The sequence below is a fragment of the Gopherus evgoodei genome, chromosome 7, assembly GCF_007399415.2.
Source record: "Gopherus evgoodei ecotype Sinaloan lineage chromosome 7, rGopEvg1_v1.p, whole genome shotgun sequence".
Taxonomy (NCBI): Eukaryota; Metazoa; Chordata; order Testudines; family Testudinidae; genus Gopherus; species Gopherus evgoodei.
In genome coordinates this window covers 103,631,934-103,658,596 of record NC_044328.1, presented here as the reverse complement: position 1 = coordinate 103,658,596, position 26,663 = coordinate 103,631,934, and the positions used below count along the sequence as shown (strand labels likewise).

General features: G+C 40.1%; 1 protein-coding gene across 7 annotated transcripts in view; it reads right to left on the bottom strand.

The window, feature by feature from the left end:
* The window catches only part of CACNA2D3 (calcium voltage-gated channel auxiliary subunit alpha2delta 3), an 828,400-nt gene that overhangs the window by 419,363 nt on the left and 382,374 nt on the right, over positions 1 to 26,663 (bottom strand). For all 7 annotated transcript variants that reach the window (XR_004001243.1, XM_030569375.1, XM_030569373.1 and 4 more), the window contains one exon: positions 7,804 to 7,966. Coding sequence is in view for 6 of the 7 variants with exons in the window: in XM_030569375.1 (XP_030425235.1) it covers positions 7,804 to 7,966 (163 nt within the window). In the remaining variant the exon portion in view is untranslated. The remainder of the gene's footprint in view (positions 1 to 7,803; positions 7,967 to 26,663) is intronic.

Here is a 26,663-nt window from a genome sequence, read left to right as displayed (position 1 = left end):
CCGTCAACTTAAAGGGTTCTTAAAATCGATTTCTGTACTCCTCCCCAGCAAGGGGAATAGTAATAAAATTGACCTTGCTGGGTCGAATTTGGGATAGTGCAGACACAATTTGACGTTACTGGCCTCCGGGAGCTATCCCAGAATGCTCTCGACAGCACTTTCAACTCCGACGCACTAGCCAGGTACACAGGAAAAGCCCCAGAAAATTTTGAATTTCGTTTCCTGTTTGATCAGCATGGCGAGCTCAGCAGCACAGGTGACCATGCAGTCCCCACAGAATCACAAACGAGCTCCAGTGTGGACCGAACAGGAGACACTGGATCTGATTCCTATATAGGGAGAAGAATCTGTGCAGGTAGAACTCCAATCAAAAAGAAATGCTAATATATATGTCAAAATTGCACAGGGCATGGTGGACAGAGGCTATAACAGGGACACACAGCAGTGCAGTGTGAAAGTTAAGGAGCTCAGGCAGCCCACCAAAAGACAGAAGAGGCAAACGGTTGCTCTGGCTCAGAGACGCATACATGCCGCTTCTATGATCAGCTACATGGCATTCTGAGGGGAGGTACCCTACCACCATCCCACCACTGTCTGTGGAGGGGGAGTCTCACGCAAAAGAAAGGAGCAGTTTGTGGATGAGGAAGAGGAGGAGGAGAACGTGTAGCAGGCAAGCCATAAATCTATTCTCCCCGGCAGCCAGGACCTTTTCGTCACCCTGGAGCCAATACCCTCCAAGGTGAGATTGCCAACACTGAAGGCAGACAAGGCACCTCTGGTGAGTGCACATTTGTAACTACAGTACAGGGTTTAAAAGCAATAGTGTTTAATGTTTGATTTGCCATGAAGACTTGGGATACATTCACAGCCAGTACAGCTACTGGAAAAGTCTGTTAACGTGTCTGGGGATGGAGTGGGAATCCTCCAGGACATCTCCATGAAGCTCTCCTGGAGGTACTCTGAAAGCCTTTGCAGAAGGTTTCTGGGGAGAGCTGTCTTATTTCATCCTCCACGGCAGGACATGCCAAGCCAGTAGCAAGTAGTTTGGAATCATTGCAGCACAAAGCATGGCAGTGAATGGTCCTGGATTTTGGTCGCATTCAAGCAACATTTGGTCTATATCTTTCTGTGTTAGCCTCAGGAGAGTGATATCATTCATGATCACTTGGTTGAAATAGGAGAATTTTTGTAAGGGAACAGTAAAAGGACCATGGTCATGCTGGGCTGTTTGTGCTTGGCTAAAAGGGCTCATCCCAGAAAATAGCCATGGGGTGGGATGGGAGGAGGTGTGCGCTACACATCCACCCAAAAACCACAGCCCCTCCTTTTAAATGGCAAACCCAGCCAGCATTGCTTGCTATGGGAAAGGAGGGCACTGCAGTTTGAAACCATTCCCACATGTTATGAAGGCATTAGAAGCTTTTCTGCCACAGAGAATCATCCCATATCTGCAACATTATCGGGTCCCACCAGTCTGTGCTTGTTTGCCGGGCCCAGAATCAGCGTTCCACTGTATCAACCAGCCCCACTGCCGCCATGATGTCCCAACTGCCATAGCCCGTCCTTTCAGGAACATCTGTGTCCATGTCCTCCTCACAATCGTCCTCGTGCTGCCATCTCTTAGCCAGGTTCTGCACATACTGCAGTGTAATGCGTGAGGTGTTTACAATGCTCACAACGGCAGCAGTGAGCTGAGCAGGCTCCATGCTTGCCGTGCTATGGGGTCTGCATGCGTAACCCAGGAAAAAAGGTGTGAAATGATTATCTGCAGTTGCTTTCACGAAGGGAGGGGAGACTGACGACATGTACCCAAAACTACCTGCGATAATGTTTTTGCCCCATCAGGCATTGGGAGCTTAACCCAGAATTCCAATGGGCAGCAAAGACTGCGAGAACTGTGGGATAGCTGCCCATAGTGCACTGCTCCATGAGTTGAAGCTAGCCATGGTACTGAGGACGCACTCCGCAGACTTAATGCAGTGGGGACATACACAACTGTATAAAATCGATTTCTAAAGATCGACTTCTATAAAATCAACCTAATTTCGTAGTATAGACATACACTAAGTATGTAACTTTAGCAAGTATGTTGCCCTCTCTTCTGGTGCCACATCAGCACCTGGGGGATGAAAGGTGCAACTGCAGTGTGCCCCTCCTGTGGCTTCCCTTCAACTCCCCCTCAGAATCAATTATTCTGTGGGGGTAAGGGGTGGAATTTGTGGAGGACATTAATTCTGCACTAGTGCACTGACACAGAATTCCCCCAGGAGTAAACAGTGTGTTAGGAGTCTAGAAGAACATACATGGATCCATGAATCCTGCTTCACAGCTTTGGCTGGCAGCTGGGTCTGGTGACCAAGTTTTACATGATAGCCATCTGGAGACAGCACTTCCCTTAAGAGGGAGCCCTTTCAAATAAAGCAGAGAAAATCCGGGTCAGGGCCAGGACCTAGCAGAGGCATTCCTCACCAATTAATCAGAAAGCTTGGAGGGAGACATTACAGGGAGCAGGAACAGAAGCCTCAGTTGGGAGAAGCTTTACCAAAGTTCAGACATCAGTACTGTGGTTTGGGAAGGAATTGTAAAATCTATGGGAAATATTTCTAGCTGAGTTGACACTAATCTGTTGTTAATAAACTAGACCCAAAGAAGGTGGTATCCTGGAAACATGCAAGTCTTTGTGCATTCTTCAGGAAAGTGGTTGGAGAAACTGAGGTGGCAGACACATGACCAGATGGAAAAGCCAACCTCATTACACAGTGTATTTAATTTTTATGCAACAAACTGTTTGTGCTTTAAGAATGTCTTTGTGATTATTTGCTTCCCTGTTCAGACCATGGCTAAAAATTACAGTGAATTCCATAAAGTGAATTTTTATAGTGAAGTCAGTGTTTATACTGAACATATTTACTTAAAGCAGAGATTTAGTAAAGCCAGATTGTATTCTAAATGCTTCACTGATCTCAAACCTTTTGGGCTTGTTATTTTATTTCACATAAAAGCACTTTATTATCTCTGTTCACTATCAGTCTGTTCAAATGTAGTTATGAGTTCACTCTCATTTGCCCCGCTGGAAAGCCAAACCATCAGGACCGGTGCAAGGATGTTTCGCACCCTAGGCAAAACTTCCACCTTGCTCCCTCCCCGCGCTCCCACCCTGAGGCGCCCCCACCCCTGGCAGGTCCTCCCCTCCGCCCTGAGGTGCCCCCCTTGCGGCAGCTCCCCACTCCCCATCCTCCACCCTGAGGCAACCCCCCCCGGTTCACCTCTGCCCCACCTCCACCCCGAGCACGCCATCGCTGCTTCACTTCTCCCACCTCCCAGGCTTGTGGTGCCAATCAGCATAGGCACCGCAAGCCTGGGAGGCGGGAGAAGTGAAGCAGCCACAGCGTGCTCGGGGAGGAGGTGGGGCAGCGGTGAGCTGGGGCGGGGAGTTCCCCTGCGTGCCCCCCCCTTGCTTGCTGCAGGCGACCCTCCCCGCGATCCCCTGCCCCAGCTCCCTCCGCCTAAATGCCGGCGGTGACCGGGGCGGCCGAAGATCCAGCCGCCGTGGTCACTGCCGAAGAAAATGGCGCCCCCCAAATCCTAGCACCCTAGGCGACCGCCTAGGTTGCCTAAATGGTTGCACCGGCCCGGCAAACAATTCCATGTAACTCAACAAGTCACACAAGTGTATACGTGGTATGAAAACATGATCAGGCCCATAATATCTTAAATGACAACCTTGGGACTCAAACTATTGCCTGCTGTCTCCCCCAATTGGACATCAGACTCCTGCTGCTGAAACTGGTTTCTGAGAGATGTTACAGAGATTGGTCCAGATATTTGGCCTCTGGTAAATTAGTTTTGTACCACTACAGTAGCACAAATGGGCCTTGAAGCAGTAATTAAGTATCAGCTAAGGATTTCCCAGTTAGCTACCTGCTTCCCACCAACTGGGAAAGCAGGTGTACTGGGAAGGATGCAGAGCCATGGCACAATGCACTCCAACAATCCTGGCCAGGAGAGCCGCTTCATAGGCGTCACTATCAGCTCGTACAAGTTAAAGTAACCCTGAAGCTGCTCTGACAGTTTGGTTCCAGGAAGTCTTCAAGAGTGGGGGGGAAGGAGAGATTGAGGGAGGAAAAGTGTAAAAAAGCCACCTATGCACCATTTCCCAAGGTGTGCTTAGCACTGCTCCGACACACTTAAGTATTTGACTATTAGTGTTTCTAAAATACCCAAGGGATGATTCTGATCTCATACTGGTTTTACATCATTTATTCATTGTTTAAAATGGCACCTTGAGTCTTACGAAAACGTCTATCAATTCATGTAGAATGACAGTTGAACTTCTACTCTTTTTAAATTGCTTGAAAAACAAAACATTATTGTAAACAGATACTTCCCAGCACCATTTCCTTGACCTTTTGCATTTTAAATAACCTCAGTACACCAGCAAGCATGCCCAAACATTTAACTCTGCTCTCAAAAACAGAACCCGAGTCTCTCGGTGAAACAGCTGAGTGCTGGAAGAGTGTTGCGTGTTTTAACATACAAATAAGCACACTAACATCCCACTTTGCTTCAGAACTCCTTCAGTTATATTCATTATAGGAATTCAGAAACATCTGTCTGTTCACCACAGCCCCATCCTTGTACTGGTTTCACATTCTAAAGATCAATAGCTTTACATTACAACGGTGAAGATTCATATCTTCTTAATTAATGTACTCTATTTGGTATAGACTAATACACAGGAGACACAGCGAAGAGAGACAGCTACCATCCAAGATCACACTTGGTAATGGCACACTAATAACTAATGGCACACTAACCCTCAAACCAATACAAAATTTAAGAGAATATAGTTGAGCACAAATTCTATTATTTAGTGATTCCCCCAGTGCATGTTTAAATGTGCATTTACAGTATGGTGCTATTCACTCAGTCAAACCGCTGGTATATAAACTTGTATATATTTCCAGGTTGGGCTGGGTTGTCTGTTTTTTTTAAAGCTGGTTGGTTGTTGTTCCTTAACCATTTTGCATATTAGATTTTAGATGGTGAGCTCCTCAGGAATGTAGTGTCTTACCTATGGTCTGTGAAGTGCTGAATAAATTTAGACTGCTATACATAAGCAGTCTGTAATATCTGAATCAGTGACAAATTCTGCTGTGCTTATCGGCTTTCTACCACTTGTGCCCACCCAACCAGACACTGATGGGAGCACTGTCCAATATCTCTGATGGTATCTAGGAATTCACAGTCTGTACAAATATCTGTGGCATTCAGTGTTGGAAACTCTTCTGGTTTTATCACAAATCTCCTACTATTTGCTGTCCTGCTTTAAGTCCCAGCTCTGGGATTTATGGAATTAAATGAAAACTTATTGTTTTCCACCCCAAGTAAATTTCTAGCCCTCATGGTTGAGACAAAAGCTTGAAAATGTGAATTCTAAGAGTACGTCTATACTGCAGTTAGACATCTGGGCTGGCCCAGGCCAGCTGACTCAGATTTCCAGGGCTTGGGCTAAGGGACTGTTTAATTGTGGTGTAGACACTCAGGCTCAGGATGGAGCTCAGGCTCTAGGGCCCTGTGAGGTGAGAGCGTCCCAGAGTTCAGACTGCAACAAGCCCCAACGTCCACACCACAATTAAACAGCCACTTAGCCTGAGCTCTACTGTAGTGCAGAAATACCCTTTAAGCACAAACAACAGAGGGCAAATATTCTAAAACGTCCCCAAATTTTATTACTTTTAAAAGTCTTATGGTTTTTAAGTCAATCTCATTATTATTGGGGCTTGACTCATGATTTCAAACACTCTAGTTGGCAATACTGTGTGGTTTTGCCAATCCCCTACAAATCCAACAAAATGAGACATACGACACAGCCGACCAAAGGACCTTCTCTGTTACGTATGTGCTTTTCTGGCAATCCCTAACTATCCAGTGCCTATGCCTTAAGCCAATGGTTTGATTAAGCTATCAAGCACCATACTATTGTAATGGATAAACATGAGTATGGTGTGCCAAAAAGCCTAACTTTATGGATCACCTCTCTTTGCTGAGGGAATGTCAACGTGAACATCCAAGCTGGGTCTGTGTGTCTGTTTTAGGAAAATATCAGCAATAATTCAGATTTCAGCAGTTGGAAAAAAATAGAAAAATAAAAATAATGTTTCTGCAGCAGCACACAGTGATTATTTTGGCTGGTTTCAATTAGGCAAAGTGGAGACAGGAATCATCATCATGGAGTTCCCTCATATATCTCTATAGGCAGATCCTGTATGAGTGTCCAAAACATGATTTGACAGCCCAGTTGACTTAGACTTGAATGTGTAGTTCATTACGGTATGAAAAGTAGTTCTGTACAGAACAATACTGTATAATATAGAATAGGAAGAAGGTCTTCACATTCCAACAAAATCCCCATCACCTCAATTGCTCAGCCACTTAACTTCTCCCTACAAATATGACTAATTTAGCATTTCTAAATCCCTTTTCAACCATCACAATAATATTTCCTTTCTAATTTTTGTTTCATGAGGATTCAATATGAATATAGAAAGTCTGAAATGAGCTCATTTAGAAATAGGCACAATTAGAAAAATATTAGCATTTTTTAAAAGTGCAACAGAAATCATTTGATAGTTTTCAAAGCTTTTTCTAAATCTCTTTACAATATTTCACTTCAATCATCTCACAAACCTTTAAATATTCTCTGTAAAGCTTTGTTATTTTGTGATCCCAAATTTAAACATTTCTCTACAATTTCTGAGTTCTCAGACTTCTCTGTAGTGTGAATCAAATCTTAGAAGAAAGGCTGCCTCATGAATCACTTCTCCTCTCAGTCCAAATTGTTTGGACTATCTCCCTTTTCATTTGCGATTACACAACATCCCTGCATCAATTACCGCAATTGCTGACATGGAATTGTAGCATTTGGAAAGTACTGAATGCATTTTTAGCTGTCTTTTAACACAGTTTAAATGAGAAGCCAGCATCACGTAACCAGGCAGCTCTCCCTGGATCACTGACAACAGCTCCGAAGACCACAGTTTGTAAACTTGTATGCTATAACTTAATACATTTCATCATTGGAATGGCCCAAAGAATTAAATTGATAGTTGCTCTATAATTGCAATAAGCAGACAGAGACTGAATTCTGATCACTGTACAATGAGAAATTCCAAAGGGAAAATGAAAACGAGCTGCTGTGAGTTCAGTTTGTACTCCCTATATTCAGGCTCAAACCACTTTGGGTTTGTTAGATCAGGCATTTGTTAGGCATATATACATTATGCACCACATGTCAAGAATACCACTCAGTATTAAGTGTGATAACTTATTAACATTAACTTGCTGTACATGTCACCTAAGAGACAGCAGCAGCTGTAGCTATAAACAGCTGAGAGTTTTCCTACCTGCTTGATGGTTTTACTCTCTGTCATGTTAAAAGGTGCATTTAGGCTCATGGCAAATAGAAAGTCTAACTAATGAATGACAGTTTAAGGCCTGTTCAACCGATCTGGAAACTATGGAAAGCAATTTGCGCTAAATAAGTTTTCCTCTGATACAATATGTGCTGCAAAATACATATGCAATGTGTTGACTATTTTAGGTCACCATACATGTTGCCATAGACAAAAAGAAATAATGCTATAAGAGTTACAACTCTGAAGATAACCTCATCTGAAGATTGAGAGAAACTAACCATAAAAAAATACAGAATTAGTTTATAAAATATAGTCATTCATTAACAACATGTTGCCTCACATCTCTAACTCATGGAATGCTGAGAGAAAGAAGATATTAGCTAACCTTTGTTGTACATATTGGTTGGTACTTGGACATCACTCAGACTGATGTTCACAGGCAAATTATTGAAGTGGTCATTTGGCACTAGAATGAACTCCTTCCCCAGTTCTAAAAAGTTTCCTTCTTCATCTCGTTCATTTATGAGAACAGCATTGAAGTATTCATACTGCAACAGAAATTCACATTCAGTTATTCCACCCACTGAACAATTTTCTTACATTTTAATCCATTCATCCACCTATGTAATATTTATTAGCATATGCTTATTGTCTAAAGCAGAAGAACATGATATAAAAAGCTACACATTTTTATGAGCTAAAAGATTAATTTTAAGAAACTAATACATGTGCACTTCTTTCTGAAAACAATTTGAAACCTGTGATTGCACGTCCCTCTTAAAGTTAAATGGTAACGGCAGTCCAACCCCACTGTACACAATAGAAGCACTATTTTAACACAAAGTTTTCTCAATCCAAACCATTTGTTGTACAATTATGTACTGGCAAAAGTCTCTCTTCTTAGCTAAATATTTTCCATTATTTTGAGACTGCTATGCTTGATGAGCTGAAAGTATTCTGATTTCACAAAGCATGTCAAAAGGAATTGTCTAAAACTGATGATAGAAGAATTTTAAAGCATTTTTCTCCTAGGTTTTTATATCACTTAAACCATAATTTGGATTCACTGGCACTGGATTCACTCTTAAAGAAAAGGAGTTATCTTTTTCATGCTGAACATCACAAATACATATTACAAAAGGTTTCATATAATCCAACTTCAACTTTGACAGTAATTTAAATCTAGATTTGACTTTTTTCTGGAGAAAAATCATCATCTGTATGTGTAAAGACTCCTAAATGGTATTTGTCTTCTTCTGGAAAGAGCGTAGCAAGATAAGCAAAAGCAATTTAGATAAAAGTATTGATTGGGGTGTGCATGAGAGTGTGGGCATGTACATGAGAGAGAAAAAAAGGGGGAGAGAGAGAGACCTAGCTGAAAAACAGGGATTCTAACAAACTCTGGAAGCAACAAGCAGCAGTACATAATCCCTTTTTAATCTTTCAACCTTTGAAAACAAAATAAGTTTTTCAAATGTTTACTAACCGTAAAAGATCAAAGCCATGACAAAGCCCATGAAGTTGAATCCCAGTTACTCTTATAACTAAGTACATCATCATAAATAATAATAGGACACGTAAAGACTAGATACTTAATCCTGTGGAAATTAATTAATTATAGGATTTTTTTCTTTATTAGGGCAAAATATAGCTACTGAGCATAGAAACAGATAAATGATACACAATGGGTACCTGAAAGCTTTAAATGCTTTGAAAGGTGTCATTTTCCAATTTTACGTGCAACTAGTTTTACTGAGCTAATGCAAACAACTAATACCTTGTAGTTCATGTACCTCCACTGAAACATTCATCAACTTACAATCAACATGTCTGAGGCAGAGTCCTATAGAGCACAGTCACTCTCTCAGCTGTTACTGTCCTGGCTATGCAGGAAGAAAGATAGAGTGCAAGAAATGCAATTTAATTAGGCCACAACTTTCTCTCATCTGGGAACTACCCAGCATTAAATCATATCGTGCAGGTCATCAGTCTTTTCTTAATCCTTTCCACCTATCTGAGAGGGCTGCCATTGGCTCTCCCCACTCACAACCTGTTGCTGGGTCCCCAGCACCCACCTCTTGTATGAGGATTAAGGGAGCTGAAGAATGGGTTTTTTCTCCCCACTGTACCAGACACTGGGATCCCCAATCCATCTCTCCTCAGCCTCTTTAGGGGATGCCTCCCCATAAGTCCACCTCAGACTCCAGTTTACTAGGGAACCAGACCCCTGTTGAACAATTACCTGCCAAGTTCCAACATCATGAATTTTACAACCTATCTTACCCACTGTCCACCTGGGCTACTGAGAGGAAAGCGGAAACACACACTCCACCCAGGCCAATCCAGTGGTGAGGAAAAATTCCTTCCCAGCCTGGAAAAGGTGACTAGCATGATGCCAAACAGCAGGGCGCAAAACTTGGTCCCCTACTCTAATCCCGAGGGGGCAGCTATTCCGCAGGGTGCAGAACACCATCCTGGACAAGGGGGAGGGCTTATAAAAGCTCCTTAGGGAGTGGGAGTCAACAGGCTCGTGTTGTGCCAATGTGTCAAAGAGCCCGCACCTCAGGCCCACAAGGAGGCAGAGTGTGAAAAAAAGGAAGTGAGTAAAAAGGGAGGAGCACTCCTTAAGTCACTGACAGTTCTCTTTCCTTTGCTGGCCCACTCTCAGCACCTTTCCACCACTGAGGCTGCAGGAGACCAGGGGGCACATTAGTACTCTTTACATTACTAAATTTTAAAGCAACTAATCATATGATGGCAAGCTGTGAGTGCCTTGAATTTCACCATCATTGATAATGGAACTTTTCTGCTTTTTTAAACAGATTTTCTTAAACATGTAAATCAAAATTCAACCACAATATATTTAAATATTACAACTTTTAAGAGAAAGGTGCCATGCTTTCCTTCCCTGAATTTCTGCTCTTGCTAATTATAGTGCAATTCCATTGACTTCATTGATAAAACTAACAGCAGAATTTGGTTTATCCTGTTTATATACTAAGTTCTTGAAACAAACATATACATGGTATGGAAATGGTCAACACGGTATGTGAAAAAATTGGTCGGATTGCAATTTGCCCAAGAAAACCATGCGAGTTACGAACAAAAGCACACTGCTGGCATACTTTGCTTTCCTTCATCAATGTGGTTATTCCTTTCCCAAATGGATTAATCAGTACACATCCTCCTTCACTATGTTCTGTTGAAAGGAAAAGTAATTTACGATTGTAAATGTTACATTTCCAGGCTAATTGGGTATTAACATTTGTTAGACTTGAAATAAAATACACTACTACTTTTGCAATTAAATGGTTTTTGTTTGGTTGATTAATTGACTTTTTAGGCCTGAGTCTATGGTTCATGTTTTACAATTGTGGAGATGCTTGTGGAATAATCCGATTATGGTTTTACTTGTATAGTTTACAAATTGAAACGTATGTTCATCCATCAATTATTCTAAAGGCATTAAAGTCTGTAACTAATAACAAAAAAACATTAGATTTTATTAAAGTCTCCCTAAACTTTTGTGTGTCATGTTGAATGAGCAAAAATAATTTGTTTCTTAAAAATCATGCCACAGAGAACAAACAGCAGGTAACCTCTGCAGCTGAAATGGTTAGCATTGAGGTTAGGAAGAGATTGGCATCTAGGCAGTAATGTATAGTGGTTTCTTCTGTGCACATTTGCTACTGCTTCCCAGGAAAATATTGCATGTGACAGCTGAAAGGTGGTAGGATGAAAATTAAAAATAAAAATTGGATTAAAAATAGTAAAGTAAACCCATCTGGCACTCTGACACTACATTTGAGATAATGCCCTAGGGAAAGGGAATAAACTCTTATTTGCTGACAATACAGACACTCTAGCTGCTAAGCTCTAAGAGAAAATGACTTCAGTTTAATCTTGTCAACCTCTGATGTAACCTTAACAAGGTGAGCTCCCACAGTGCACAATATGACATGCCAAAAACATATTAGCCTGGTAAACAGCAAAATGATTATTTGGGTTAGGAGTACTGTGAGACTGATTGTGATATGACCAAACAGCGAGATTATTCTAACCTTGTGCATAAAGAGACATGCACAGTGAGTGAGAGACCAAAGCAAAATCATTACAAGGAAATCCATTCACATCATTTGTTACAGAGATATTACTTAAGACCTGTACAAGAATATTCTTGTGCATTTGTGTCTGCTCTTGTGTAAACAAATTGTATTTTACACATTCACTATTATACATCGCCACCATCTTTGTAATAGGCAGGTTTCTGAAAACTCTAACAATCATTTTTGATGCCCACTCATTCTATAATGAGCAAACACTTAGCACCGGAAAATCCACAGCAGCTTGGGAGAACTAGATATTTAAAGAAAAATCTCTACTTTCATTTCATCCTTCCTTCCTTCCTTTTTTTTTTTTTCAAATATTTTCCTTGTTAAGAAAATCTTCCAAGCCATGAGCCAATTCAAACTGATTAGTAGAGCAATCAGAGGAACAAGAAGCTGAACTACTTTACTTCAACAAGAGTGAAGAAGGGCCACGGAGTCTGGGGTGCATTTCAAAGAATTATGTCACTAACAGTCCCAAAATCTTTAGGCTGGGCCTGTACACAATGGGCATAACAGTGGTAAAAAGGAACCTGTTATGTTTGGATGGGTGGGATGGCGAGCCACTAAAAACTGATTGCAGGTTAATTCAATATACAGACACTCATTCTGACAGGAAAGCTTCAACTGTAATTTGCTTTATTTTAAAGCCTGTTTAAATACAAATGTTTGTGACAAATTTCTGCCACAGTAGCTGATGTGTGTTGAAGATCTCTCTGGACAGCTACCATGACCAACCATAAACTGCCAGGAGACCGGATTCTTGCAAAGGGTATAGTAGAAAAACATCCTGGGAAAAATGCAAGGCTTGTGGGATGTTAAAGCCACCAGAAAAGGATTTTTTTTCCCCGCCAGAAAGAAGGACTGACCCAAGACCATGGGGAAACTTTTGGGCTACAAGCCTCAATTTAGCAAGGTACTTAGACATGTGCCCTATTTAAGCATAGGAGTAGTTCCATCAACTTCAGTAGGAACCTTGCTGAATCCAGACGCTAGCGAGTGAGTTAGGCTATAAAAAAGTGCTCTAAGTGGACTGCAGTAGTATTAGCTCTCTACAAGAACTACTGCAAATGAATGCAATTATTTTGAGATGAATACCGTTCTTTTGACTGCTTACATTTTTTTTTCCAGACTAAACAGAAATCTTGTGAAGCTTTAAGTGGTTTAGCATAAAAGTATTAGATAAATATTTTTGAAAACAATATTTTTTGAAATATAAATATTTCCTTTTTATTTAAAAATGAAAAATATTGTATTAAATCATTTTGACCCAGTTTTCACTTACATTCCAAGTACTCCTCTTTAAGTTGCAATAATAAACACAATTCGGCTGGCTGCTTTAAAATAAAATTGTGAAATCACATTATTGCAGAACAATATGAATGAAAGAATAACTTGTTTCTTGTTAAATTAATGGGATGGGTCTTTTGAAGGTACATCAAGTGGTTTTCCGAGTAAGTACAGGAAAAAGACAAACATGGGTTATCAGGACTGTGAAAACCTAAATATACCACATGTAGGGGAAAAATTACAGTAGTGATTTCAGTTAGTTACAGGAGACAGATGTATTAGTATTGCAAGTATGTAATTATTACCATCATTTTCATTACCATGTAGCTGTTGCACAACTGCAGAGACACTATAATATTGGGCATATTAAAAAGTTTTATCAATATGCTTGAAATGAAGTATGCATTATTCCTGAAGGATACCCTCTAAGCAGATTTCAGAGTGGTAGCCGTGTTAGTCTGTATCAGGAAAAAGAACGAGGAGTCCTTGTACACTTTAGAGACCAACACATTTATTTGGGCATAAGCTTTTGTGGGCTAAATCTCACTTCATCAGATGCATGGAATGAAAAATACAGTAAGCAGTATATATATGAAAAGATGGGACTTTCCTTACCAAGTAGGGGATCAGTGCTAACGAGGCCAATTCAATTAAGGTGGAAGTGGTCTATTCTCAACAGTTGATTACTTTTGTAGTGCTAACAAGGCCAATGCAACAAGAGAAGTAAGGGACACATAGAAAAATACAACATTTTCATAGCTTTACAATACATTTAGACTTTGATCCTCGAGACTAAACTGCCTGCACATTTTTTCTCCCACATTTGCTGGAAGCTTGTTAAAAGAATGTATGTATTCAAGATATCTCCAAAAATCCAAATGCTAAAAAGTTGAGTAATTAACCACCTAATCTCAAAGACTATTTATGAGGAATACTTACTGTAAACTGATTGTGTGTGTGTGTGTGTATATATATATATATATATATAATGTACAGTGGCTAGCCACATAAATCTATACTGTTCATGCCTTATGAGAATCACAAAATGGTCAATATAGATAAGATGAATCCAAAAAAAGAATTTATGTCATCATCTAAGGAGTTGTTAGCATTCTTAACATAATATACAACAATTACACTAAAAATATAAAAACATTTCTTCCAAGGTCACAATAACCCTTGCTGGAGGCCTCTAAGAGATGCTAAAGAAGTGAAAAGTATCAGAATGTTATTCATGTTAAGCCTCAACCAGACCATCAGAGAGAGAATAAAGAAGCAGTGAAAGAAAAGCAGAATTTTTTTTTATTGTTCTTTATGCTTATTCTCTCCAGTCACCAGCAGATCAATTAAGAGAAGGGGAAGAAAAAAAAAAGGCAAAAAACTCCACAAAAATCTGTTGCCATGGCTGAGTTCAGGAAAAAAAAGAAAATCTGGGTGAACTTCTCCAGAACCCAAGGCACCAAAGTTATTGAAGTTGACCAGCAATCTTAGAGAGCTCAGAGATGTTTCTCCGCCCCTTATGAGTGAATGAATTGTTTGGAACTCTCTCTTACAGTCCGCTGGAAACTGTCCCTTTACAGACTACACTATTAACGTTATCCTCTTATGTATTCCTGTGATGGCAAAGGGACAGATGTCTGAGAGAATACAAGTCTCAAAGGCTCTAAGAAGACTTCTAATAGCTGTTCAGTATTGAGTAGTTATTACTGTCAGGTTCTTAACCACATTATTAGAAGTCTTGCACTCAAGTACTTAGCCACACAGTGAGAAAACAAGTTTGGGAAGTCACAGAAGTTGATCGCCTAATCCAACAAAACTATTTTGAATTTTAAGAGCTGTTAAAATTGAGATAGATTAGATCTCTTTTCCTGGAATATGCAGCCTTTACCCCTTCCGTTTGTTGTCTGAGAGCTTTTAGAAGCTCTACTGTAGTTCTGTCCACTGCAAGTTTCATTAGTTTTTTGAGATATAGGCTTCATCTCAAGGAACTATCCCTACAAATTGATGCTATTGAGGACTGAAATGTCACTCTCAATCTGATTTTCTCTCAACTCTAAGCCAGCATAACGATGTTACCAGGATCCTTGCAACAGTATTTGATATGGTCTGCCTTACAGTCAGACACGAAATTACACTTCTCTTTTCTAGATTACCCATTGCTTGCTGGTGTAATTGCCTCATTATAAATCTATTTCAATAGGATAAATAAATAATGATTTATTCTAGTACAATATCAATTATAGCAAGGAAATTTGCTTAGCTCTCAGAGGTGTTGTAAGGATTAACTGATTCATGTCCTAAAGCGTGGGCTCCAGCCTGAACCCAAATGTCTACATTGCAATTAAACAGCCCCTTAGCCCAAGACCTGCAAGCCAGCTGCAGGGGCCAGCTGCGGGGGTTTAATTGCAGAGTAGACATAGACAGTCAATGGGACATAGGGTATCAGTCATAAGCTCCTAAATGCCTAAGTCTCTTCTGAAAATGGGACTTAGGTGCTCTACAAAATGTCACTCTTACTGCCTACACTAAATGCAGTACAGAAACGTTAACAGAAGAGGTTTTTTTTTTTCTTTTTAATAAACATGACAACTTAACTGGCCTTTATTTAAACCAAATGTTTCGGCTAATCTGCCACAAGCCTATAACTTTTCATGTAAAAAGAACACTTCTGCAAAAGCAAGAAAACAAATATTTACACTTAGTGCTTCTATAGCACCTTCCATTTGAGGATCTTAAAGCATTCTGCAAACGCTATTGATATAAGTTTCATATTACCCCCGTGAAATAGAAAACAGTGTTCTTCATTTTACAGATAAGACAAACAAAGACACAATGTTGTAAAGCAAGTCTAAGGCAGAACCCAGATTCTCTGACTCCATATTGAACCACATTTTTCCTCAAGAGACTATGGATATTATTTTCACAGCGTAAGAAAAGAACCACTGTACCATATTTCACTGTCACATTAAAATGAATATCCTATTAGTATGGAGTAGATCAGAAGACGTGCACAATGTTTATTACACAAAATTCACAGGGTCTGAGAACTTGTGCCAAGTTTCAAGAATATCTAGATGCAGTTCGGAGCAAACTTAGGCCAATTATTACTTGATGGAAACCACGTGAAATGCAGAGTTTTCATGGATTTGGCTTAAAAATCAAGTGAAATTCAATGAGTTTTCATTTGAACCCAAATGTCAAAGCAAAATGACCCCAGTACAAAGAGATGCAAACACTCGAAGTGAACTGAAGAAAAAGGAATTCATAACCCCCTGAAAAAATACCACATTCTACACAGCTTTATTCTGCACCCACATCACTGAAAAGACATTCTCCTGAGACTAATCCCAACATCTCTTCTTTTTTTTAAACTACATGCATAGAACATGAAATGTCCAGACAGACATGAGTTCCACACATATGCACTGAACAGTCACTCTTCATTTTTAAAAATCTGAATTTTTGTAGCTGATTTAATAAAAAAAAATTTTAAAAAAGACTTTGCAAGTATGTTCATTCACAATAAACCGCACGAAAAAGGAGCAACAATGTCAACATCTAGGGCCTGAATCCTGCAAAAATTTTGTGTGTGCTTAACTCTATGCACTGTGAGTACTCCCACTGAAGTCAATAGGGCTACTCCCGGTGCATAAGGTTATGAATATGCTTACGACTTTGCAAGACTGGGGCCCAAATCTCTGCTTATCATGTGTAAAAGCTGCATCAAGTACCATTTAAAGCGTGCCCATTAATACACTCTTACTCATGCGCTCTGAGAAGTCTCAGCATTTTCCTGTTCCTGTTTTAATATTAATTATGGGTAAACTTTTCAAAAAGCATCTAAGTGACTTAGGAGCCTAAGTCTTAGTCTACAATACCAAAAATAATCACACCCTCTAGCAGACATATGCTAGAAAAACCCCTGGAATAGACACAACTATGGTGACAGAAGAGGGCTTCATCAGCTTAGCTAATGTCATTCAGGGAAGTGGTGTAGCTATGTTGCCAGAAGAATGACTGTCAACTTACAATGAGCCTCCAACTAGGGGGCTCTGCCGGGATAGCTATGCTGGCAAAGATTCTGTGGTGTAGACAAGCCTTGAAAAATGAATGGGACTTAAGGTCCTAAGTCGCTTAGTTGTTTTTGAAAATGTTATCCATTTAGCCTAACCTTCCACAAAAGGAGACCCATGCGATCTATTGACTTTCATTGACTCCTGGGTTGGATGGGCTGTGAATCACAGGATTTGGGACACCACCTTGCACAAATCCAAAATCAATGGGATCTGCACCGGGAATGACCCTCTCTGAAGATGCACCAAACTCACTATGTAGCACTACTCCATCTCAACTTACACTACCAGCCACAAGTATAAGCATGTTTTTCCTCCCTTGAATCTGCTGTCAATTTCATCTTAGAAACCGAGGAAGCAGTCCGCATCAGCAGCTTCTACAGAGATGGGGGAAAAGCAGAGCTGCAGAAAAATCAATGCAATATTATTTCTTAAATGGCTCTTCATCTTTTCCTTGGATAACAGATACTAACCTGCAAGATAGGGTACAAAGAAGCTATGGTTTAGACATCTGCTAAACAATAAAAAGATTTTGAAGTGGGTACATTGAAAATTTTTCAAATTAAGTCAATGTGGCACTGCACAGGTATTCGCCTGTACATAGAAAATAGCAGTACAGGGGCTTAAGGTTATAAAAGGCAGATAACACAGGATTTAATATCAAGGTGCCCTGTGGCATATTGTCACTACTTGTCCCTGCCTCATCCATCTCAGCATTTGAATGAGACAAGACTTTTTGAATAAAAGCCATACATATAAAGTAAGCAGACACTGTAAGATAATATTAGTTTGTCACAGTGTAACTCATATCTAGCTATAGCTAAAAATCTGTATGCTCACATTATATCCAAAATTTAGGTGTACAAAACTGAAGCAGCTATTGAAGTTCATGTGAATAAACACAAACTAGATTAAGACAAGAGCTTTAGGATGTGGCACCACGACAGTAGGTGACAGTACAAAGCACAGCTGAACTGAATCCTGCCTAGTGGGACAGACTTGCTGTGATCAGTGATTCATGAATAGAGCCAGTCAAAACCTGAATTTCTAGTTTGTGGAAAATTTTTTGACATTTTGAAATTTCATTTCATTCAGACACAGAACAGATATTTCTGAAATCTTCCATGAAGTGGAATTTCCAAAACAATTCAGTTTCAGATGAATTTCAAAATTTGGAAAGAAAATTATTTAGAATTACATTTTTATATTATTTTTACACTATTTCATAACATGTCAGTTGTAATTGTGCATAATAGATATGTGTCGTATTATTACGTAATAGCTGAAACATGTTGAATTGAACCACCACCACAAACAGGTGATACTAATCTAGACAAGAAGATAAAATGGTTCAATCAGAACTAATTACCAGCTGCCCTTAGTGGTTTTAAACATAAAATACAATTAATAGAATATTTTAACTATTATGTGTGATATAATGACATCGCTATTAGTGCATATATTGCACTGATACTACTCAAGTGTCATGAAACAGTGTAAAAATACAAACATTACAAAAATTAAAATCTGAAACATTTTCAAAATATTCTGACTTTTTTTCAAAACTTTTTTTTGTTTCAAAAGGCTTTTTATGGGAATTTTTATTGAAAGAGGCTTTTTTCAAAATGCTTCAATTTAAACAAAAACAACATTTCCTGAAGAAAAAAAAATTCCCAATCAGCGCTATTCATGAATAGGAAGAAGTTCAAGAGTCCCTATTTCATTTAATGACACTTCCATGAAAACTTGCTGAAAATAAAAAAAAGAGTTTTCAGTTTTCCAAAAACATGTACATTTTCCATAGGAATGTGAAATGTTTCCTTAGGAAACTAGCAACTTGCATGGAAGCTGGAGGAAGGAACATGGGTCTACAGAAGGGAAGATCTTGAAAAAGGCACCAGAAAGTCAGTTTTTGTTTAGATGGCTACAAATGCTAAGCTGCAGTTGGAGCAACTCTGTAAATAAGCTGCTCTAACAGAGACAGATTTATTTAACAAGAATAGACACCTCAGTGTTATCGCCCAGAACTTGATACCTGAAATGCAATGGTAGTGGTCAGTCTAGTAAGACTCACAGCGTGGAACATGCACTGCAGAAGACGATTGCCAGCATGGGCAGCGCATGAACCACTGGAGGGGGGAGCTAGCCTCCTGCCCTGCCCCTTCCACCCAAAGCCCCCCCAATGGAGCTCACAGCTTCCCACTGCAGCTGCTGGCCCCCATCCCCAGGCTAGCCCCAGAGCACCGGTAAGGAAGGCGAGGAGCCACAGCCCTCCCAGACCCAGAATGCCAGGAGGGCAGGTGGTGCGGCCCCAACCTCTGGAGCCAGGCTGTAGCCATAGAGCACAAGCAGGGGGTCTGAGGGTGGAGCACAACCTGGGCCACAGCTGGCTGTTCGTGGAGGAACAGCCTCCCCCAGCCTATCGTACCTGCCATCCATGACTGCCAGCCATTCAACTGCCATATTTGCATCTGTGCTATCAGAGCAATGGTCAGTTCAATTCCAGTTGGCTCACACAGGCAGCCCTAATGCAATCCCAGGAAAATTTATAAGCAGCAATATTAGACTAACTTCTTAGTGCATCCTCCAAACTCCTCCCTTTTGCAATTCATGCTCTTCCCTCCAGCTTCCATGCAGGTTGAAATGGATTCGGAATGGTAATATTTTCCAACCAGCTCTACCATTTGGCTTTCCTCTCTCTCTCTAGTGGAAAGCAACTTGGACCCTGATTGTTCAAAGTATAAGGCAAAGATGGACTGATGCACCCATGCAGAGCCACAATGTGTGTGTCTACACTGCAAAGCAAGCCCAGGATCAGCAGAACTCAAGTTAACAGACCCTGGGTTTGTTAACCTAGGGCTTGACCATCTATACTCATTTGTAATCCCAGGTTAGGAATTGTTGAACCCTGGGTCCTACCCTGGAACTCCAGCATCTACATTGCATTATACAGGCCGAGTCCAACCACCCATATCCCAGACTCCCTGCCGCTCTCCCAAAACATGGCCACTCTAGCCCTTTGTTCATGGTGCAGTGTGGGAAAACAAGGCTGTCCACCAAACTTGACAGTCCAGAGGACAAAGTCAGTCAGCTCGAGGGATTATGGCAGATTCCCAGAGCATGAGAGGCTGCATGTATCTACACTGAAAAGCAATAGTACTTGAACCCTGGGTCCCTGCTTGACTCAGGCTTGGACCCTCCATCCCCATGGCACCCTGGGTCCAAGTCCTTGGTTAGCGTGATATGTGTGTAGACAAAAGGTGGGTCAGGCTTGAGCCTAAATTCAAATCCTGGTTTACACTGCAGTGCAGATATACCCAAAGATTTCAAATGGCTATGCATTGGCACAACAGACCACCTATGCATTATGTATTAAAGAACTGGGGCTCTAATTCCTAATCTCCAGAAAACAACTATATGCCTATGGTGAGCCATATGCAACACTCTAGATACAAACTGCAACTCTGAACAAACAATTAAACATTGTACTAGTTCTTCTTTCCAAATAAGTCATTATATACTGAACAACAAGGAGAACAAGCCAGTATTTTTCATGGCACTCAAAGAACAACATGAGTTGCAATGTTTTGTTTTTCAGAGATTGGGGTTGTTTGTTTCTTTGTTTTTAAACAGCATGTTAAATTAATATTATTAACCACACCCAAAATATAAATAAATAAAGAGAGAGAGCATGCAACGTTATTGAGTTTATTTGGAAATAAAATGAGAGATGAGACATTGAAGCAAATGAACATATACAAATCCCCTTCAAAAGATTTATGACTCTCTCGTGTAATATAGCAATCTGGTCAACTAAGTCTGAAGTTGGAATAACAAGACCATGTTGATGAGTTAATTTAATAAAAGAAACATGTCTCTGGAGCCATAGAGTTCTGCAGAAAAGAAAAAACTGCATCTATTTTATTCATAAAAACTTTATTCATTTAAAAATTGTTTCAAGATTGTATAACAAAATAAAGCAATAATAATTTTAAAAAGATCTGGATTCAAATAATGGTTTCCACAAAACAAAAATATTAAACCTAGCACAGGATTTTTCAACTTTTAGATACATGCAAACATACCAGGCAATTCGCAAATATTCCATCCTCAGATACAAATCCAGAATCTTACCAAGACATTTTAATTATCAGGATGATTTACAGGTTTGAAGAGTTATTCAAAACACTGCATGCATTCTCCTTTTTTAATTATATCTCACTGGGGATTTTAGAATCGTGAGTATATCATCGTTGATTCTTTCTTGCATCATGCTTATCCTAAATTAAGTTGACTTTATTGTTAAAATACAGAAATGTAGAAAATTAACTTTAATAAATGTCAGTTTTATAGACTAGCACCCTGGTGACCTTTTGTGTCTTGAACAACAAATCTGAACCCCACCAAATGGAAATGTGCATGCAGCTGCACAAGACAATTGATCAGAGCTGCCCATAAATCCCTGTATACATTTGGCTGAGCTAGGCTAGTATAGATTTTATAGGTTTAAAGTGTAGTTGTTGTAATATGCCTATATATTTATAAAGCATAAATAATCACTGATTTAAACAAGTAAATGATAGTCTTACATTAAAATAAGTGAACACTAATGCCTAACATCATACCATATAAAAATGGGTATTACCTTTATGTCTCCAAGCCTGAACTATTTTATGCAACAAGTAGTCAGGTCAACAACAACAAAAACAGCAGCAGCAACACAAGGGTAGCTTTTATAAAATAATTTGTCAGAATAAAATGTAAAAATAGTCCACACACTGTTCTGTTATCCCTCCTATTATGTGGAATTTAAACTAGCCATTCCTGCTAGATAAGAATCTGAACTACTTACCGAACAATTCACTGGTTTGATTATTCAGTGGTAACATTCATTATGACTTTAATCTTAGTTTGTGAATTATGGTCAGACCATAGCTGGGTTTAAGACTTTATCAATACAACTGAAGCCATAATGGAGGTTTTCAGACCAGATCAGCATTATTCATATTCCAGAAGGGATTTGTGTGGCATTTTCACCTGTCCTGAATTAAAATTGAGCAACGCTTTCAGAAAAGGTGGTCTGCTCATCTAGATAATCAAAGGCATAAAGTTCTAGTTTGAAAACAAATCTGTCTGACTGAATAATTTGTAGATTTATTAATTGTCAACACCACTATCCAGCATGTTTCTCATTATGTTTATATGCTATTTAAGAGTGCACAGGTAGGAAGTGTGGTGTGCGCAGCTAAAAGGTGTTGTTGTTTGAGCAGCATGAGTCTGAAGAACCAGACGTTCTCAGAAGCAGAATTTCATAAGTATATCATGATCAGCAGAACTGGAATCAGAGTGCCCATGTTCCCTGGAGGGACTGTTACTGTTGGTACACCAGTGGAACACAGACCATGGAGAGTTAGGCTGGAAGCAACTCTGCCACATGGACAGACCATGCCATGGAGTTTAATGAAGTTTCACCGGTTCAACTTAACCTGCATTTGGCTGGCTCTTTGCTAATGAAACATGGTGGTAACATCTGAGTTGTGAATTTTTTGAAGCGCAGCAGCTGGCAAACTGAGCCATAGAGCTTGGTCTGACGCCGCTCGGAGTCCCGAATATTGCAGACTCAAACCTAGCCCAGCAATGTACCAGGTGGAAGGAGGAGTTCAAGCTGTACACAGTCCTGACCACGTAGGAGGATGACGATGACAGCAGGAAAATAAAACTGTTACTTTACCTTATTGGGGAACAAGACAGAAAGATTCTCACCACTGCCTCTTGCCTCACAACAGTCCTAGGAGCCCTGGGGACCAATCCTCCACAAAGCAAAACAAATCTGCGGAGCGAGACAGATTTTTCACTAACAACCAGTCTGGAAAGGAGGGGACAGACCCCTAGGTTATTACCCTATGCATAGTGACTGTTATATGCAATTTTGAAGACTTGACAGTCTCGCTAGTTCAGGACAGGATAGCGTGCGGCACTTTGGGACCATCACCTGCCGAAGTGGCTCCTTCCGGAAGGCAATCTCACATTAGCCAGATGCTTTGACATGGGATGTGCAGAAGCAGTCTCAAGAGAAAGGATTTGCCTAGGAGGCACAACACCTGCAGAAATACATGCAGTGAGACAAGAGCAAAGGCAAGCAGGTGACAAGGTTCCGTACCCATGAGTAAGATGTATATACAGTGGGAGACAGCATGAACAGGTAATGGAGAAGTGACCCACACCAGGACAGCATTGCAAGGAACATGGGAAGATGAACCATTTTAGCAGCATGCCCATTTGCCTTGGAAGAATTAAAGGAATTTGCACAAAAAATGGGAGTTTGATCATTACACCTCCTCCCCAGCATACCCCCAAGAGTAATGGTAAGGTGGAATCAGCTGTGAAAACAGCTAAAAGACTGGTAAACAAAGCTATTTCTTCTGGTTCAGACTCCTCGTTAGCATTTGTGGTGCACAGGAATACCCCATAACCAGAGGGGACCAAAGCAGTCCAGTGCAGGCACTGATGGGGCAAAGGACCAAAACCCTGATGCTAATGAGATCAGACCTGTTGCAGCCAGAAGGATGTAGATAATGCCGAGAGCACATGGACAACAATCAGAGAATGCAGACACAGGTTAGTCAAGAACCTATGAGCCCTGGAGACAGCCACTACTATGAGGATCCAGAAAGAGAGACACCAAAAAGAGTGGACTACAGGAGTCATAAGGGGTGCAGTGGCACCAAGATCATACAAGATGACTACACAAGAGGGACAAGTGGCCCAGAAAGAACAGAAAACACAACAAAGAGCCAGCACACACAACTCCCCTAGAGAACCCAACAGAGAGCAGAACACAGACACAGATAACCATCTGGAAGCCAACCCTACAGGGAGGGAGGAGACTTCACAGAGAGATAGCGTGTTAGACTCAGACAGGAGACAAGACGACTCAGATAGGTCACTTCTGGTGTAGTTGTTGACGATACCAAACCATCTGAAAGACCATGTAACCAGCTGAGTCTGTGATAAAGATGAGACTTCACCTCAGCTATAAGTTATCAATCTCTGGTCACAGGAAGTTAGTTGGATGTCTGGACATCAATTATTTGCTTTTAATGTTTATATTAAATGTTTATAATTTAGCGAAGAGGTATCATGATCAGTGGAACTGGAGTCAGAAGGCTCATGTTCCCTGGAGGGACTGTTATTCTTAGGACACAGGGAAATGGTTGCGACTGGGCTGGAAGCAATTTAGCCATATGGACAGAGCAGTCCACAGAGTTTAATATAATTCCACTTGTTCAAATTAACCTACATTCACCTTCACTATTTGCAAGGGAAACAATAAGGATGCCTGTAAGAAATCCAGGAAGCTGAAAAAGGCAAATGGCAGCCCAAATTCATATGGTACATGATGTCCTTACTTTTTCTTCCCAGACATCTCAACAAGAAAGATCACACACATTGATGCTCTGGGGCTCTCTGACATTTAAACAGATTGAAAAAATATTTTGCAGTTCCCTAGTTAAACACTCCAAACAATTTTCCATTTCACGTTTCCCTCCCGGTCTCTGGCAAAGAATGCATTGAAAACAATAAAACAAGAGAGGGAATGCAGTATCATCCAGTCACAAATCAGCTGGAAGTGTTCATCTGGTAAAACACAAAGAGCTCCTTATTTCTACCAGATGTGTATCAATGATCCTGCTCCTCAAATTACTAGAGCAGGGATAGTGACAATGACATTTTGAAGACTTATGCATAGTACTTTTCTCACCTGTTACTATATGCTCTGGTTCATCATACTCTCTAAACTTATTGGGACACACTACTCACTCCTCATGATTTCATTACTCTAAAACAACTAAATGAAAGGACATTACGTAAATATGCCAATACATATACAAGAAGATTCTGAATTATCTTTACATACTAACTGCAGAAAAAAGACCACTAATAAAACATACGCCTGGAGCAAAAAAACCCACCCAATGGAGTTTTGAATTATTGCTGTGGAATTTGTTACCGTAGCTAGTACAGATACATTAAAAAAAGAAAATAATCTTATTTGACTGTTTTTAAATGGATCTTTTAATGGGTAATTAATATATTTAATGTATCTCACTACTGTGATTACTTTAATGCAAATGTGTGATGATAATGGCATACAATACCATTGGCTCTATCATAAGTTAATTGTACAAGTACTCTATCTAGAAAACACAACGCATCTGCAAACCCCAGTAAGCCATTTAACCACTGAAACAACGTGTTCTTTGAATGCAGAGCTTATCCGACAGGACAGAGTACTTAAAATAATGAACAGTCTATGAGGCTGGCCCAGTGGTCATTAATTCAGACTTCCCAGACACAAGTTTGCTACACAGACGACTTACTGTATATAGATTCCAAGGGCAAAATTCCACTAGATATGGTTACACTATCCTAGACTTCCAGAAGAAAGATGGAAGCAAGTCCTCCCTCCTAAATAAGGTGCCATGAAAGCACTTTATTAAGCAACCACTTGTCATTAGCAATTGCACCATAATAATATATGGAGTGATTAGGCCATAAGAAGACCTTAACATCATCATATCCCTCATAGCATGAAGAAGCCCTGAAACAAATAAACATCTTTACAGTTTAATGATTTGTTGTTTAAACAAACACAGAGACTTAAACCAGACTTTTTCCTTTTGAACTTTTGTAACAAAAAGTATATTCAAAGATAAAGAAGAGATTATGCCAGTGGATATCATTCAAATCCTAATATAACACACATCCATTTACAGTAGAAATATATTAGGAATCATGTTCATATCTCAACATTCCGGTACTTACTGTACGAATGTGGGCTCAAGCATAACTGTATGTTACATTCTGATGCTGAAATTTCCCAGAATTTGTTTTCAGTAAAGTTTATTGGGAGCAATGAAGCGGCACCTCCATAATCTCTATAATTTAGAAAAACTTACTACCTGAAGGTTTATTATTTATGCAAGATTATTTTCTGATCATAAAAATGTCTTCATTTATATATATTCTGCACTCTAACTGCTTTGTAAATTGATATGCATATTTGTCAGCATCTTGGATTCAATTAGTGATGAGCACTGAATACAGAAATGAAGCATACTCAATAGGACAAACTTGATTCTCAGTTACACTAGTGTAAACCCATTGAACTGAATGAGATAGCACAGTTGAGGAGTTAACAGCTGCTACAGAGAGGCCCTGCAATTTACAGAGTGGGAGGAGGCAATAAGTTTAACTGGATGTTCTGAATCCAATATTTTAGCCCAAACACGATTGGTAGTGTGAATGCATGGCTAGGCGGTATGACTTTGTCAAGCCCAGTAACTTCCTGGCTACCCTGCTGCAGTGGCATATAATAGTTCCTGGGCTTTTATAAAATATGCAGCAGCCAAAGTGCAAAACATTTTCCTTTTCTTTATTAGTAGGGCCCTACCAAATTCACTGTCCATTTTGGTCAATTTCATGGTCATAGGTTTTTAAAATTGTAAATGTCATGATTTCATCTATTTAAACCTGAAATTTCATGGTGCTGTAATTGTAGTGGTCCTGACCAAACAGGAGTTGGAGGGGAGGGGACCTTACAAGGTTATCATAAGGGGTTGCGGTACTGCTTCCCTTACTTTTACACTGCTGCCTGCAAAGCTGGGTCTTCAGTCAGCAGCCACCACTCTCCGACTGCCCAGCTCTGAAGACAGCATCACAGAAGTAGGGGTGGCATGGTATGGTATTGCCACTCTTACTTCTGCACACGCTGC